We start from the raw sequence: 14,358 nt of genomic DNA, 5'->3' as shown, positions 1-14,358 counted from the left end.
GGCCAAATGGGGGAGGCAGCTTGAAGGATGAGGTCTCCAGGACTCTACACAAATCCAAATCTTATCATGGGATATATCTACTGTTAAATTCTGCTCTGTACTTCTAAAATTTATATTTTTTATTTCTTACTATATTGAGGAATTGTTCTGTTCTGTGAACTGCATTGTATAGTATTGACCCCCTTCTTTTGACACCCATTGCACGCCCAACCTACCTGGAAAGGGGTCTCTCTTTGAACTGCCTTTCCCAAGGTTTCTTCCATTTTTTCCCTACAAGGTTTTTTTGGGAGTTTTTCCTTGTCTTCTTAGAGAGTCAAGGCTGGGGGGCTGTCAAGAGGCAGGGCCTGTTAAAGCCCATTGCGGCACTTCCTGTGTGATTTTGGGCTATACAAAAATAAACTGTATTGTATTGTATTGTATTGTATATGTGATTTCTTTTTTATTTCGGGCACTGTGCGACTTTGTGAACTTGAGCTTTCAAGTTTCTCCAACACTCTGTCACTTGATCAACTTCATTTTGTTGATTATACCACTGTTTAAAACCAACAAATAGTACGTTTTTCCTTTGCCTCCATTTGGTATTCACTGAAATTCTTATATTTTCCCCCATGCTTTTCCCATTGTCTTTTCACAGAAGGCTGAGCTGAAGGGCTATTTATATTGATTTGCATATTCAAAGAGGTGTAATTCTGGGAGGAGTTGGGGCGGGACAGAAGGCGCGTGCACGTGCGTTACTTTTCACGCTGATCGGAATTTATGTAGCGGAAGAACGTGGAAGTTTGCGTACATACAGATTCCTGCATCTGGATTTTTCTGTGCGTATGCACATTCCTGCTTTTGTGCTTACGCCATGTTATAGTGTGAGTTCTACGCACTGCATTATGCATGAGGCCCCAAATGAGTAAACTATGGAAGACCAGGGTAGGGAGTCACACAATGTGTAAAGATACTCACTTAGAACATTGAGCTTCATGATTATGTCAAAGTTGCCAGATGGGAAAGTTGCCACCTGACACAGGTACTGTCCCTCATCTTTAACCTCCACCTTTCTGAGCAGAAGAGTGGCATCATTCAGGGACTCTTTGGCTTTTTCTAGACTTGCTTTTCCAACATAAGGCTCATACACTGCAGCAAGATTAAAAAAAAAAAACAAAAAAAAAAAAAACAAAAAGAAAGACTTAAATACTTTAAACAAATTCACTATAATAGCAATCCTAACTAAAAGGATGGGAAAAAGACAGAAAATTGACAAAAGAGATTCAAGATATTTGTGTTTGGTTGTTTGCGTTTCAATCATTCAGATCTTCATTTTGGTTTATTGGCACCCCATGAACTAGACGATGACATTAAGTAAAACACAGTAATAGCAAACATGGACCAGATGTAACAAAAATAAACTATGAGGGAGTCACCACTAAGGCAACAGAAGGACAGAAAAACCTCAGACATAGAATAATGCAAGTCTCATCAGGGGGAAAAAAAAAAAAAAAAAAAAAAGTATGCAATGACTTTCATAAGTCATTTCCACTTGCCTTCTTGGCCAAACTGATGATGAAACAAGATGATCTGCTCCTTTGTCGTAATCTTACTATTCTCAGTTTCCACTCGAAACCAGGAGACCTGCTGGATATTTTGACCTGGCTGAGGTTCAAACTTGCATGGCAGATAAGCTGTCTCTTCTTGAACAGCAGAAAAGGTGGAGAATTGTGATGAGGGTTCCACAAAGTTTGCTAGAGCTGGGCCTGAAAGAAAAGAAAAACTGTTCATCAATAGGAAAGGCCAGCAAAACGTTTCCATGCCAGTGTTCAAACACATTTATACATTATCTGAGGCAATATAAAAGTAAATGAAATGTTGTTCCTACTGCTATGGTCTAGTGTTTATAGAACTGAAATGAAAACACAAGAATTAAACTTACTAACCTGTAAAGCACTACTTAATTGGCTTTGGGCAATGTTCACTCTGAATAATTGACTACTGGGCTGCAGCCTTATAAGACCTGCTCTCTTTTTATGTATCACTCATCACTCTGGGCTAAATGTTAGCAGTGCTGCTTTATTTCTGTGGGGACACAGTCGCAGTATGTAGAGTTTTACCATTTTGTTCATGTCACTTGTACAATTCCTACATGCCAAATGTGTGTAGATAAACAGCCTTGCTATTTTTGCATGAAATCAGTGTAGGTGGTATTGGTACCTCAGCCAGAGTGGATTCCTGTCTCACAACAACAGTTTGTCTCCATACAGCCATAGAATACAAAAAATGGCTTTGAAAGTGAGCGGATAGTCCTCTGCATAATAAAGGAGTTAATTTTAGTATCTTATCTGAACCCCTTATACCCACCCACTGGTGGGAAGAAGTATCCATATTTCACAATAAAGAGAAAAATTAAAGTCAGGTAAAAAAATAAATCAGAACACACGCACACTCCTTCCCTCCTACCTTTATTGTCTCTAAGCAATTAATCTTCTGAAAAAATTCAACAATACCTACGGACATCACAGTAGAGGAGTTCTACATGTTAAATGGCCAACTATAAAGCTTCCATAAGGCAGCTGACTTAAAACTGTCAATCAGATATTAATAGTGTAATGGTGCACTACTCAATCTTATAACAGAGAGGTTTTGAAAGTGGTTTAGAGTTTTAGCCATGTAATTATGGAGGACCGATCTTATACTTTCATGACTGTTCATTCTTAATACACCAAAGCCTACCAAGATTATCACTGGGGGAACCACAGAGTAGAATACTGTAATAACCTGGGGCCTCATGTATAACGCCGTGCGTAGAACTCACACTATAACATGGCGTAAGCACAAAAGCGGGATTTTGCGTATGCACAGAAAAATCCAGATGCAGGAATCTGTGCGCACGCATACTTTCACGTTCTTCCGCTACATAAATTCCGATTTGCGTGAAAAGTAAAGCACGTGCACGCGCCTTCTGTCCCGCCCCAACTCCTCCCAGAATTACGCCTCTTTGAATATGCAAATCAATATAAATAGCCTTCTGTGAAAAGACAATGGGAAAAGCACGGGAGAAAATATAAGAATTTCAGCGAATACCAAGTGGAGGCAAAGGAAAAACGTACTATTTGTTGGTTTAAACAGTGGTATAATCAACAAAAGGAAGCTGATCGAGTGACAGAGTGTCGGAGAAACTCGAAGGCTCAACTTCACAAAGTCGCACAGTGCCCGAAATAAAAAAGAAATCACATATCAAAGTCGCCGTGAAAAAGCGAGTCGTAGCCCACCGTCTGAGTGTCATATGAAAGCTTATTAGGGTACAGACAAAAAAAAGGGACACAGTGGGGAAAAAAGCACGAAATGTCAACTTTAATCTCGAAATTTCCACTTTAATCACGTAGTTTATTTTGCCATTAAAGTAGAACATCATAAAATTCATCTTTAAATCGTTTATTTTACTAGTTTCTCAAGTAGCATGTTAAATGCTTTTTTCTGTGTTTGATCTTCTATGTGCTCTGTGTGTGTGAATCACTACGTGCTTCCGTTCTTTCTCTTTCTCCGACAGGACACAGAATCCATTACATTCGAGATATTACAGCTCTCTGAATAATTAAAATACTGAGATGTATACGTGATATCATTTTCATGATGATAGGAATGAAAGCATGTTATGAAACATGGGAACACAGTGGCGCAGTGATTGTTCATATCTCACGCAAGAGGCTTGCTGCACCATGTGTGATCTTCGATGAAATAATTTATTACAGAAGTACTGTCTCTTTCAAACGTACTAACCTCCAATTCCTGTCCATACTTTTCTTTCTCCAATCGCCACACAATCAGCTCTGTAATAGACGTTAAGCCATTTGTAAGCTTAGAACGCCGATTCTTCAAAACTTTTAAGGAACATTGAAATATCTTCGTAGTACATGTTTAATTATTCTATTCGTCTACCCTTCCAGTGTCGCGTCAGCACCAGCAAGAATACAGCGCAAGGCAGGAGCTATCCTTGAACTAGCTATACGCTGCGGCACAGTGTCCTCACATGTTTAATTATTAGCAATACAGATTATTTAAATGAAGTTAAAGTTTTATCTGTATACTATAAGCAACATATTTTGCTGCATTTCATCTTAAAAATGATATTGTCATCATACGCACTTTACAAAGTAGCGCAGGTTGTGCAATATTATAACTGTAGTGCAAGTTTACAGTGAGGTGATTGAGTGCGTTTATAGTTCTTGGGATGAAACGGTTTCTGAAACGCGAGGTCCGTACAGGAAAGGCTTTGACGCTTTTTGCCGTGGTTGAGATCGTGTGTACTTGAAACTGTATACCGATAATTCTCTTTCCGGTCATCTGCTGCTGTGATTCACACTCAGATACAGTGATATAAATACTCCGAGTGGCGCAGTGAGAGTAATATGGAAAAAGATGATCCATATCCACAGTGGCAACCCTTAACGGGAACAGCAAAAAGAAGAACAAGATGCAGTGTGCGTAACAACGCTAAAGCAGTTCTGGTATTTGGAATACTATGGCTATTCCCTGGCCCATTATATTGTAGCAGGTTAATTACAATCAGATGCATTACACTAATAAACAATATGCAGTTAATTTCAGTGTATTTATAAAGCCGCCGCCGTGGATGTGGAGCTAAGAAAGAAAGGATGAGCACACAGGAACAGTAGCACTGCTTTGACACTGGGTGCCGCCAGTCTGCAAAACCGGGCGGATAAATTGCGTACGCCAAGGAATGAGTTACCATGGAAATGTGCGTGGCTTTACGCCAAGTTTAGGTTTTATACATCGCGATTTGAGCGTGGAAAGGTTCGTACGCAACATTTCTGTGCGTACGCACCGTTTATACATGAGGCCCCAGGAGTTGGGGGTGTGAAAAAGCAATGCAAGACAAAACAGTTATTACTTTTACCATTCATCATTTAGCTAAAATATTTATGCAACTTACAAAATTAAACCTTAATGTAAATAAATAACAAGTAAAAATTCTAAAGTAATAAAAAAAATGCAAATTGAAGTACCAACATTAGTTCCTATGTTTGTTGGGTAACTAGAATCAAACCATGTCCAAGACAACTGACAGACTGCATATATCCAGAAGACAAATGGGAAGAAAATCATGCTAAGATACATGTGCCTCAAGTGCCTTGAGCATGGGAAAGGCGCTATATACATAAAATGTATTATTATTATTATTTTATTATTATTATAAAAGAGGCAAGTCTTCAAATGGTGTCTGAACATCTAAAGATTTTTTTAATGTATTTTTTACTAATGTACATCACTACATCATAAGCAGTGGATTCATATTTCAGTCTTTCATTAAATCTTGGCTTAAGACCCTCAGCTGAAGGTACTGTGACCTTATCTTCTTTCCCAGCCAAACTAGCATAGCATGGATCATCAAAGGCTCAGAACATACATGCAGTTACTAGGCTGTGCTGCTATGGCAGGGGCACATAAATGAGGAACTAGGATGTGTCAAAAGTAGTGTATGCACCTTTCTTGGTGGAGGTACATGGATGCAATGATATAGCATGGACAATCCAAAGTTAGTCATGCCCATTGTCTTGTCAAAAATAGTAAAAATGTCCAATCCACCACAGAATATAGTGGTAAATGATCACTGGAAGATGGATAAACCACCCCACTTTGAAAACAAAAAAAAAAGATTCTTACTGTTACCACTATATGTGACAAAAAGGAGATAGTACAAGAGTTAAAAAAAAAAAATTTAACTTCTGCCCTTTAATCAAAATTAAAGGGAAAAATGTCTGCAACTTCTCCTGCAAATTATCTGAAATGCTCCACTTGCCACCACAGTGCAGATGAACAATCTGTTTCCTACCATATGTGCAGTTGACTGTCAAAATTAATTTGTGCAGCATCTGTTTTCCAAAAACAGGATGCAAGTTCTTGTTGTGAAGAAGGCATCAGTAAGGAATAATCACAGAAAATTAAAATTCACACAGGGACAACAAGTTTGACAAAAGCACTATTATTCATTGGGATTCATGAATTGCAAGCTCACTCAATGCCCAACTGGAGCTCATTGACTCACCTTACAGTTTGTCTAGCAGCAGTTACTCTAGTGTTGATTCAAAATGATGACAAACTCTTCCAATTGTATTGGCAGATTACAACCACAAAACGTACAGCTCTTGTCTCAGTTTTCAAAGGAAGCAATAACATTTTTGATGCTATAGTATAATCAAAACCATGTGCACATTGACTTCCATTAGGCATAACTGAATCACAAAAACTATGGGGAAAAGAGGTGTTCAGATTTGCTCACTTATTACAAGGCTATACCTGCAAGTGTAAAAGCTTTTTGTCCACAGTTACAGTAGTTTCTCACAGATTGGGTAGAAAAGAGGATTGCAATACATACTTTATATGTAGATACATTCAGAAGATTTTTTTTCTTTTTTTAATACATATATTCTCCAATTCTTTCAACAAACACCACAACGTGGGGCTGCAAAAAAAATTCTGGGAAGTCCTCACATGTCCAGGTGTAGACCTCTGCACCAGTGTATGTACTACTCTGCTTCACAGTCCCATTCCGATCGGAGCTCCACACATTCAACAATAAAACTGTATGCTTAGTCTGTTCATCCTCTCTCTACATATACCACAGTGACAACACTGTTATCACAAGTTGCTGTAATGTGCTACTTTTTGTTTCCACCACTCCATTAATCTGTTTTGTCTCTCCCTACCTCAGCTATCAAATCTGCTCCATGCACCCTTTGGTTGGTAGATCCAGCCTGTTTTAGATAAAGTGTGTTGGATAACTCTGAACATGAGCAAGGTACTTCAAATGGATTATTTAGGTCAACCATACTGAAAGTAAGTTGAACAAACAAAAATAAATAAATAAATAAATAAAAAATTAGAACACAACCAAACATGACTTAAAATATTCTTATTTTGCTGTACTAATGTTACAGCACACATGAACTGCCTGTGGTCTGCTGACGACTGTACCATCATACTGCAATATACAGTATTCTCTATCTAATAAAATTAGTTTTCTGATCTGCCTACTCCTATAAAATGGTAGAAGAGTACTGAAGTCTATAAAGGCAAAATCAAACATATAACATGAAGGAATCATGGATAGCATGCCAATCAAATCACTGGACACATTCACTCACCCTGAACAGCCCAATTTAAGAACCCTAATCTGCCAACACTGGGTGTCTTAAGGAAATATAGTATACATTTAAGAAATCTCAAATCACTATTTACAGAACAGGTAAAGTCTACACAGACAGTGACCACAACATAAAATGAGGCCACTAGAGCAACAGAAACAAACCTTTTGGATACTACTAGTCTGTTGCAAGGCACAGTCACTTTGATAGGTGTCAGGAAACCCATCACATCAGATTCAGCAAACAGGCTAAAGCACAGCTTCTTCAGGCTGTATGGCAACAGTGCCTACCAGTGTGCCTCCGAGTTGCCCATTCTTTCAATCTAATTGCTTACATTTACAGAAACTACATTTTTTTAATTTTAATTTGACTTCCTAATTTTTTGCTGTTGCCTCTTATTTTTCATTCCAATGGCTCTTTTCACATTGAAATTTTATACTTCAGATTAAGCTAAATGATTTACTTATGTATTATATTCTTAATTATCCTACAAAGCAGCTTGTGATGGTGTTTGCTATTTAAATGTGCTAATAGACTGACTGATAGTTATAGGTATGTCAACCTATATAACACAGTAGTTTAGTTCATTTAGTTTATTCCTGGGCAGGATGGTGGCACAGTGGTTAATATGCTTTTACGAATTCAGTGTCCTGGGTTCAAATTTCTCATAATTAATGTTCATATTTAGTTTTGCACCAGATTTTCCAACCACAATTCAAGGACAGGCTGGTCAGGTTAGCTGACAATGCTGAACTGGCCCTCTGTGGGTATGTGCAAGACTGTGCCTTGCAATGGACTTGGGTCCTGTCCGGAGACATTCTTGTCAAGAGGGGATGGAGGCCAAGATAAATTTGGCAGATCTGACAATTTCATGTTATGTAATTTATTATCTAGCTCTATAAATTGAACTAGTGACTCAATAGCCTACCATTTGTTACCCCATACATGTACAGGCAATTTGATATAAGCTCAAAATTAGAAAAGTCCTGAGGGCCAAAATGACTAGATTTTGGGATAAACACAGTGACAAGGACCCTGGTGAGAAGCACAGGGAACCCTGAATAAGGCAGAGGGAAGTGTGTGCGACAGGCAGGCTGACACAAACGGGTGATTAAGCACTCTATGGCAGAGACGGGTGTGCTATGCGGTCACACTCGTTTTCCCAGGCTTCTCTCACGCAATCTTCTCCAGACAGCACCTGAAGCTTGAGCCTGATCAGGTAATGTGTGCTGCCTCACAGCCGTACAATATGTGTGTGTGTGTGTGGGGTTTGGGCTAGAGTTCAGATATGAATTAATCATAAAAGAAAGGAGAGAGAGAGAGAGAGCGCAAGCACAAGACAGACATGAATGAGACGCAGAAAAAGCACCTGGAGTAAGCCATGCTGGGGGTGGGTGGAAGCATTCTTTGAAGTAAAATAAATAAATAATAAGATAAACAGATTATAGTAACTGATGTACAACTAGGTTGATCATTGTAAAAGACCTTTAATAGCATTTTCACCATTTCCTCACATCCTTAGCTATTAACCATGCTGGACTTAGGCGACAATGTAAAGCGTTATCATGGAAAATGGAGGAAGAAAAACACCAACAAAGACAATGAGTAGCAAAGAGATTTACCATCCACCAAATGTGGTGAAAAAAAAAAAAAAAAAAAAAAAAGTCCACAGCCTCAGAGCAATCTCTGAAAACCGACTCTACCCTCTACCAAATTCTATAAAGAATACAATGCCCTGCACGTCAGCTTTCATGCAACTACGGTTTTCAAGGAGGGTCACACCTGTGACGCCCACCATTCAATAGTCGTCTCAGAACTCACTGTCACTGACAACTCTTTGTTTTCAGTTACTTTGGCACCTGCTCATTCCCAGCAGAGCTCAAAAACCAAAACCTACTTATCCTTATTTGAGGCGATTCCAGATTGCTCTTGCTGCTCAACTGTATGGCATCACTACATGTGCTGGCCTGAACTCTACCTCACACAAAACACACACTACTAGTTTATCTCAGAGCACTGATGAGATAATGAAACAATTATCGAGCAAATACTATGCTGTGTCATGAACGCCGTTATTGTTTCGTTTTATGAGATGAATTGCAAAGCACTGAATGCTTCCAGCCCCCAAACTCTCAAGCACCTCCAGCTGATGTCTAATTTACTCTCTACACGCTATAGCAAGGCCTGAGGCTTCTCTAATTATTGAGGCAACTCTAGAATACTGGACCAAAAGGAAAAATAAATGTCTCCTTCACATAAGCACACATTTACTAAACAGAAACACATATGCATGGATTCATCACAAATATGTTCAAATGCAGCTTCACAAAGTTATTGCCCTGTATATTCCACAGCAGGTCAAGGAAGACTGCAGATTGACCCAAACTATAAATTAGTTTTAGGCTGCAACAGACTAGATGCAGATAGCAAATAAGATGCTGCAAAAGATGCACATATCTTCAGCTAATTATGTGGTGTCTTTGATAGAAATACACCATCAAAAATGTTTTGCAGAGTACATAAAAGTATTACACTGAAATAAAAATCATCACGGATAACAGAATATAGATTGACAAGTTACTAAAAAAAGTTAAATTAAAAGATCAAATTTAGGTAGCATTTATTTCATCCATTTTCTGAGTTACTAAACAATTAGTTATTAAAAAGGTAGTTTTATACACACACACGCACAACGACACATTCAACAGCTGTCCAACAGGGGTTGAATTCGAAGTAATCAACGTAGACCCCATGTGTTTTTTTGGTTTTTTTTTTTTGATTAATGAGTTGATTATTTGGTCTGGTATAATAACACATACCCAAACCCTTTTCCTCACGGTGGCCTCAACCCCCACCCAGGAGAAAGATTCCCAATTTCACCCATTTCTCTCGGGGTGTTCAGCAAACTGACTGCTCTTGTAAAAGTTTATTGCTGCGAAATGAGGCGGTGGTCACTACTGAATTGCCCTTGTTTAGCAACTCCGGCCTAATATTTGTCAGGGCTTTGGTTTTCACCAATTCAATTCCCATCATGTGAAGTTATAAAATGCATATGTCTATAGCCAATCAATTACACTATTAACCTAGTTCAAGTGGCCCAAGTGGATGCAAGAATGTCACTACCTCACTGCTATTGCTGGCATATAAAGTCGGACAACAGATTAGGCTCATAAGACCAATATTCTTTTTTTAGACCCTTATTTAATATTTGTATTATCAGTTTTGATTTTTTTTTACCCTTTTTCTACAATATTTGCCCATTTTTAAATTTTTTCTTCTTAGCTCTAGCAACCAGACAGCTGATACACACACACACAATTATCCTTTTATTATGTTAGATTATATAATAAAAGAAATAATAGGTGAACCAGATTGTGGATTTTTGGGTAGATTAAGCTTCAGGGGTCCAAGAAAGAAGGAAAAGACCCCTACTGTTTCTCAGTAAGGCCTTACCCAATACCAGAATTCAGCCTGTTCAAGATACAGATAACCAGGTCATCGTATGTTCAGGATCCACTTCACTGTTTATCTAACTTCTAACAGCTCTACCAGATCAGTTCCCCTCCTTTACTTAAATCCAAAATTCCTTGACATTCTCCTTGAGAGCATTCTAATTACAACAGAAAGACGATGCCAGTATAGAAATTATTTCTGAGGAGACGCTCCAATGAGTGGAGTGTCAGTATGGTAGCTCTTATGGAGTTAAAAATAACCATGTTCCTCAAATTAAACTCCAACAAGTTTTTTGTCAGATCAAAACCTCTAGTTTCATAAGCACATAGAATTGCACAAAATAAAATGTTTAAGTTCACACTGATGTAAACTGATAAAGACATAAAAGAATGTGCATTTTTTCATGCCTGCTAAACCCAATTCAAGAGCTGGTGCGACTGGACCCTATCCTTGCAGCACTGCACCATTACAGGGCCCATCCATCCATCCACCCACACACAACCATATGTAGAGCCAAATAATCAACCTGCTAATCCCTGGAAAGGTATGAGGAAACACAGATACAGACAAGGGGAGAAAGTGAAAAATATCAAAGAGAGCAACCTGGGGTGGGACTTGAACCCAGAATGCTGGATCTTTGTGGTGGCAAAGCTAAACACTGTACCTTAATAGAGATTAAAAAAAAAAAAAAAAAACCTTCATTAGATTTCCATGCATCTGTCCATCCTTCTTCAAATCATGCTTATTCTGTTATGGAGATGTGGGGAGCTGGAGCCTGCCCCAGAATCACTGAGTGACACAAAGGAACAAAAAGGTACTAAAACACACATGCTTGCTTAATTTAGACTCCGTACATAATGCAGTCTACAAGCTTAGGGATATACACGGACACTCACAGAATCAACACCAAAATGCAAAGAATGTGTATATTCCACATAGTCAGTGATAAAGAGGCAAGACCTGTGGGATAGCAGCTGTCACGCATGTGTGTTGGAGGATCTCCTCATGGGCTCAATCGAGGTATACAACAACACAGCGGGATGAGAAGGGGAGCTGTAGCTAACTTTCTCTTCTCCTTCTCTCCCCACAGCCATGCGAAACTGCCCAGTGAGGGCAGTTAGCTCCGCCCTTTCCCATTTGTGTACTATAAGATGGACAGCTGCCCAGAAGGAGGCGTTATTTCCACAATGAGTGACTTTTGCCAGATGGAGCTCCTTTCATCAACTCTTACTGTGACAACTAAAAGAGCTTTATAATTATGGCTTTGTCCAAGGGGCTATTTTTGCTTTGTTGCCTAAAGGTATGTTTTTCGGTTTTGAACCAGCATTAAAACGGGATGACCCAGTTTGCATCCCAAATTTTTACCTGTTGCTCCAATCTGTCATTCCTACACCTGGCCAAACAGCATTAATCATAATGCCACCATACTACGGATAATTTTATTACAGGTATGTTATTAGAGTAGAACAGTATTACAGATGTTCAGTTAATAACACATGCATAAAGATTTACAATGTATTAAAAAAATAGCTATATACAAATCCCTTACTTGTGCATTTCTGCCATTGTTACATACATTAGTGGCTTAACACTAGAATTACCAGAGCCTACAAAAAAAACTCATAGATCCGGCCCACCTTAAATCCGTTCGCACCTCTCCACCAGTGTCTTTTGTCCCATAAATGTGCCGATAAAGACAAGCAGCCAGCAGCCTGCTATTCCATCCCCCACCGCCGTAGACCGTGCACAAACTTCTCCCAGCTCATGCCTTGACTGATTATCTGGGAGTAAACTGCTGGAGTTTTAGAGTGGAAATAATAGATCATTATTTGGAACACATGCATTTCATGTGTGTTCCGTTTCTATAATAATCTGTGTAAACACATTGTCATATTTTAGTAGTTAATGACAAAATGTTGGCATTAACTATATAATGTGTGAAGCCTGAAGTCCAAAGATCAAATAAACACTATTTAAACACAATATTAATATTAAACCAGTTTGTCTGTGTTTACGTGATGTATCACAATTAAAACCAACTTTTGCAGCTCTTCTGGGTATTTTAAGTCAACTGGTGTTCATTTGCTATAGCAAAGAGGTCAGAATTTGCTACAAAAATGTATTAAAATTCACTTACTCTAATTATATAAAGCTTTGTACATACAGTGTTTAGGTTTCAATGGCTTGATTTCCCCCTCCTTTAACTACAGGCATGTTCCTGACTTAAGAGGGAATAAAAGACAGGATTAATGGGCGAGACTTTCCATCTACATGGTCTCACTTGCACATAGATTTTCAAACAGATATAGAATTGAGCACTCAGATTTATAAGACTCGACCACATGGAACCTAAGTAGAATCAGTTAAAGAAGACTAAATCTTCCGCCAAGTCTCAGTTTCGGAGATTTTTTCAACCCAAAGGGGCTTTATGATTATGAGGACAGACCAAACCCTTGACAGAGTGCAAGTCCATTGTAGGTCAGACACCCTCATATAGGGTCAATTTAGAGTCACCATTCAAAATAATCTGACCAACATTGGAAAAACCTAAAGAAAACTCACTCAAGAGAAAAATCTGCAAAATTCTGATACTGCGACGCATTGACACGGCTCAAGACTTGAAAAATTCATAAAAGCAATCATGAGCACAACAGCAATCCATTTTTGCGCTTTAGCAAATGAAACCCAAAAAAAGAAATTAATCATTATAATATTAATCAAATAATTAAATATGTACTTTTAAAATTAAATATCCTGGTGTAAGTGGTAATGCATGGTTGCCTCACAACTCCAGAATCCCAATGGGTTCTCCTTGGGTATGGAAATAAACTGCGTTCCATTACTGGAAACAAACGCAAGGAGAGTTAAAAGGCATAGAATCAATCACCTTCCCTTGTCCCTACCAAGTAATTTTAATGCATTTTGGTTTTCTAGAACATAAGCCACCTTAACACGCTTTTACTTGGTTATATGTACTGTACATTGCTGAAAGAGTCTCTCATGGGATATTTGTAATTAAAAAAAAAAAAAAACATCCTTAGAAACAATCAGATATACATAGATGTGTCAAGGTGGTTGCAAGGAGACCGCCAATTAACCTTTTTCTTACAAAATATCCTTGTGATTGAACATATGAATTTCAAGTTGCCCACTCCACTGAGATGTGCATGTATAAATAGCAAAACAAAAACCACCCCACACAAAAAGAGAGTCTCAAATACTTAAACGCATTGCTACATTGTAAACGCATTGTTTTCTGTTTCTTTTCTTCTTCTTAATTGGAAGAATGTCTTCGCCTAATTAATTTTTTTAATTTGTTCTTCAGCTCAATGCTTTCCACCAGACACCAATCTTCAAACCCCTTTGTATATAAAGTGCATTGGGATGGTATTCATCATTTGAAGTCACTATATCAAAGCTTAGTTGCATAGATCAGTGGGACAAGTAGGTACTCATTGCCAAGAACGTTTTGCCATTCCCAATCTGTCCCCTCCCTAGTTGTGTGCGTCATTTTCACGCAGTCTGCAACAGCTGGCTTCAGTTTGAGAAGGTGTGTCACAAGTGCTACAGGGCATCCTGTCACAACAGACTGTAAGCACAGAGATCAAATATTAAGCCAAAAGACAAACAGTTTCAATATAAATAGCATTACAAAAGGAGCTAACCCAATTTTGTGAATATTTTATTTAGCATTGCATAAAACTCAGTATTATACAACAACTAAAAGCAAAAATCAGACATTGCAAATAAAAAAGGC

The 14,358-nt window shown here is 38.4% G+C and overlaps 1 protein-coding gene across 1 annotated transcript in view; it reads right to left on the bottom strand.

Moving 5' to 3' along the window:
- The window catches only part of LOC114666348 (nectin-4-like), a 95,393-nt gene that overhangs the window by 71,909 nt on the left and 9,126 nt on the right, over positions 1-14,358 (bottom strand). Inside the window, exons 2-3 of the mRNA XM_028821168.2 lie at positions 1,533-1,742; positions 955-1,125 (exon numbers count right to left, since the gene is read on the bottom strand). Of these exons, the coding sequence (XP_028677001.1) occupies positions 955-1,125; positions 1,533-1,742 (381 nt within the window). The remainder of the gene's footprint in view (positions 1-954; positions 1,126-1,532; positions 1,743-14,358) is intronic.

Source organism: Erpetoichthys calabaricus, chromosome 16, assembly GCF_900747795.2.
Source record: "Erpetoichthys calabaricus chromosome 16, fErpCal1.3, whole genome shotgun sequence".
In the NCBI taxonomy this organism is placed as follows: Eukaryota; Metazoa; Chordata; class Cladistia; order Polypteriformes; family Polypteridae; genus Erpetoichthys; species Erpetoichthys calabaricus.
The sequence above is the reverse complement of the archived record's forward strand: the minus strand, read 5'-3'. Positions and strand labels throughout refer to the sequence as shown.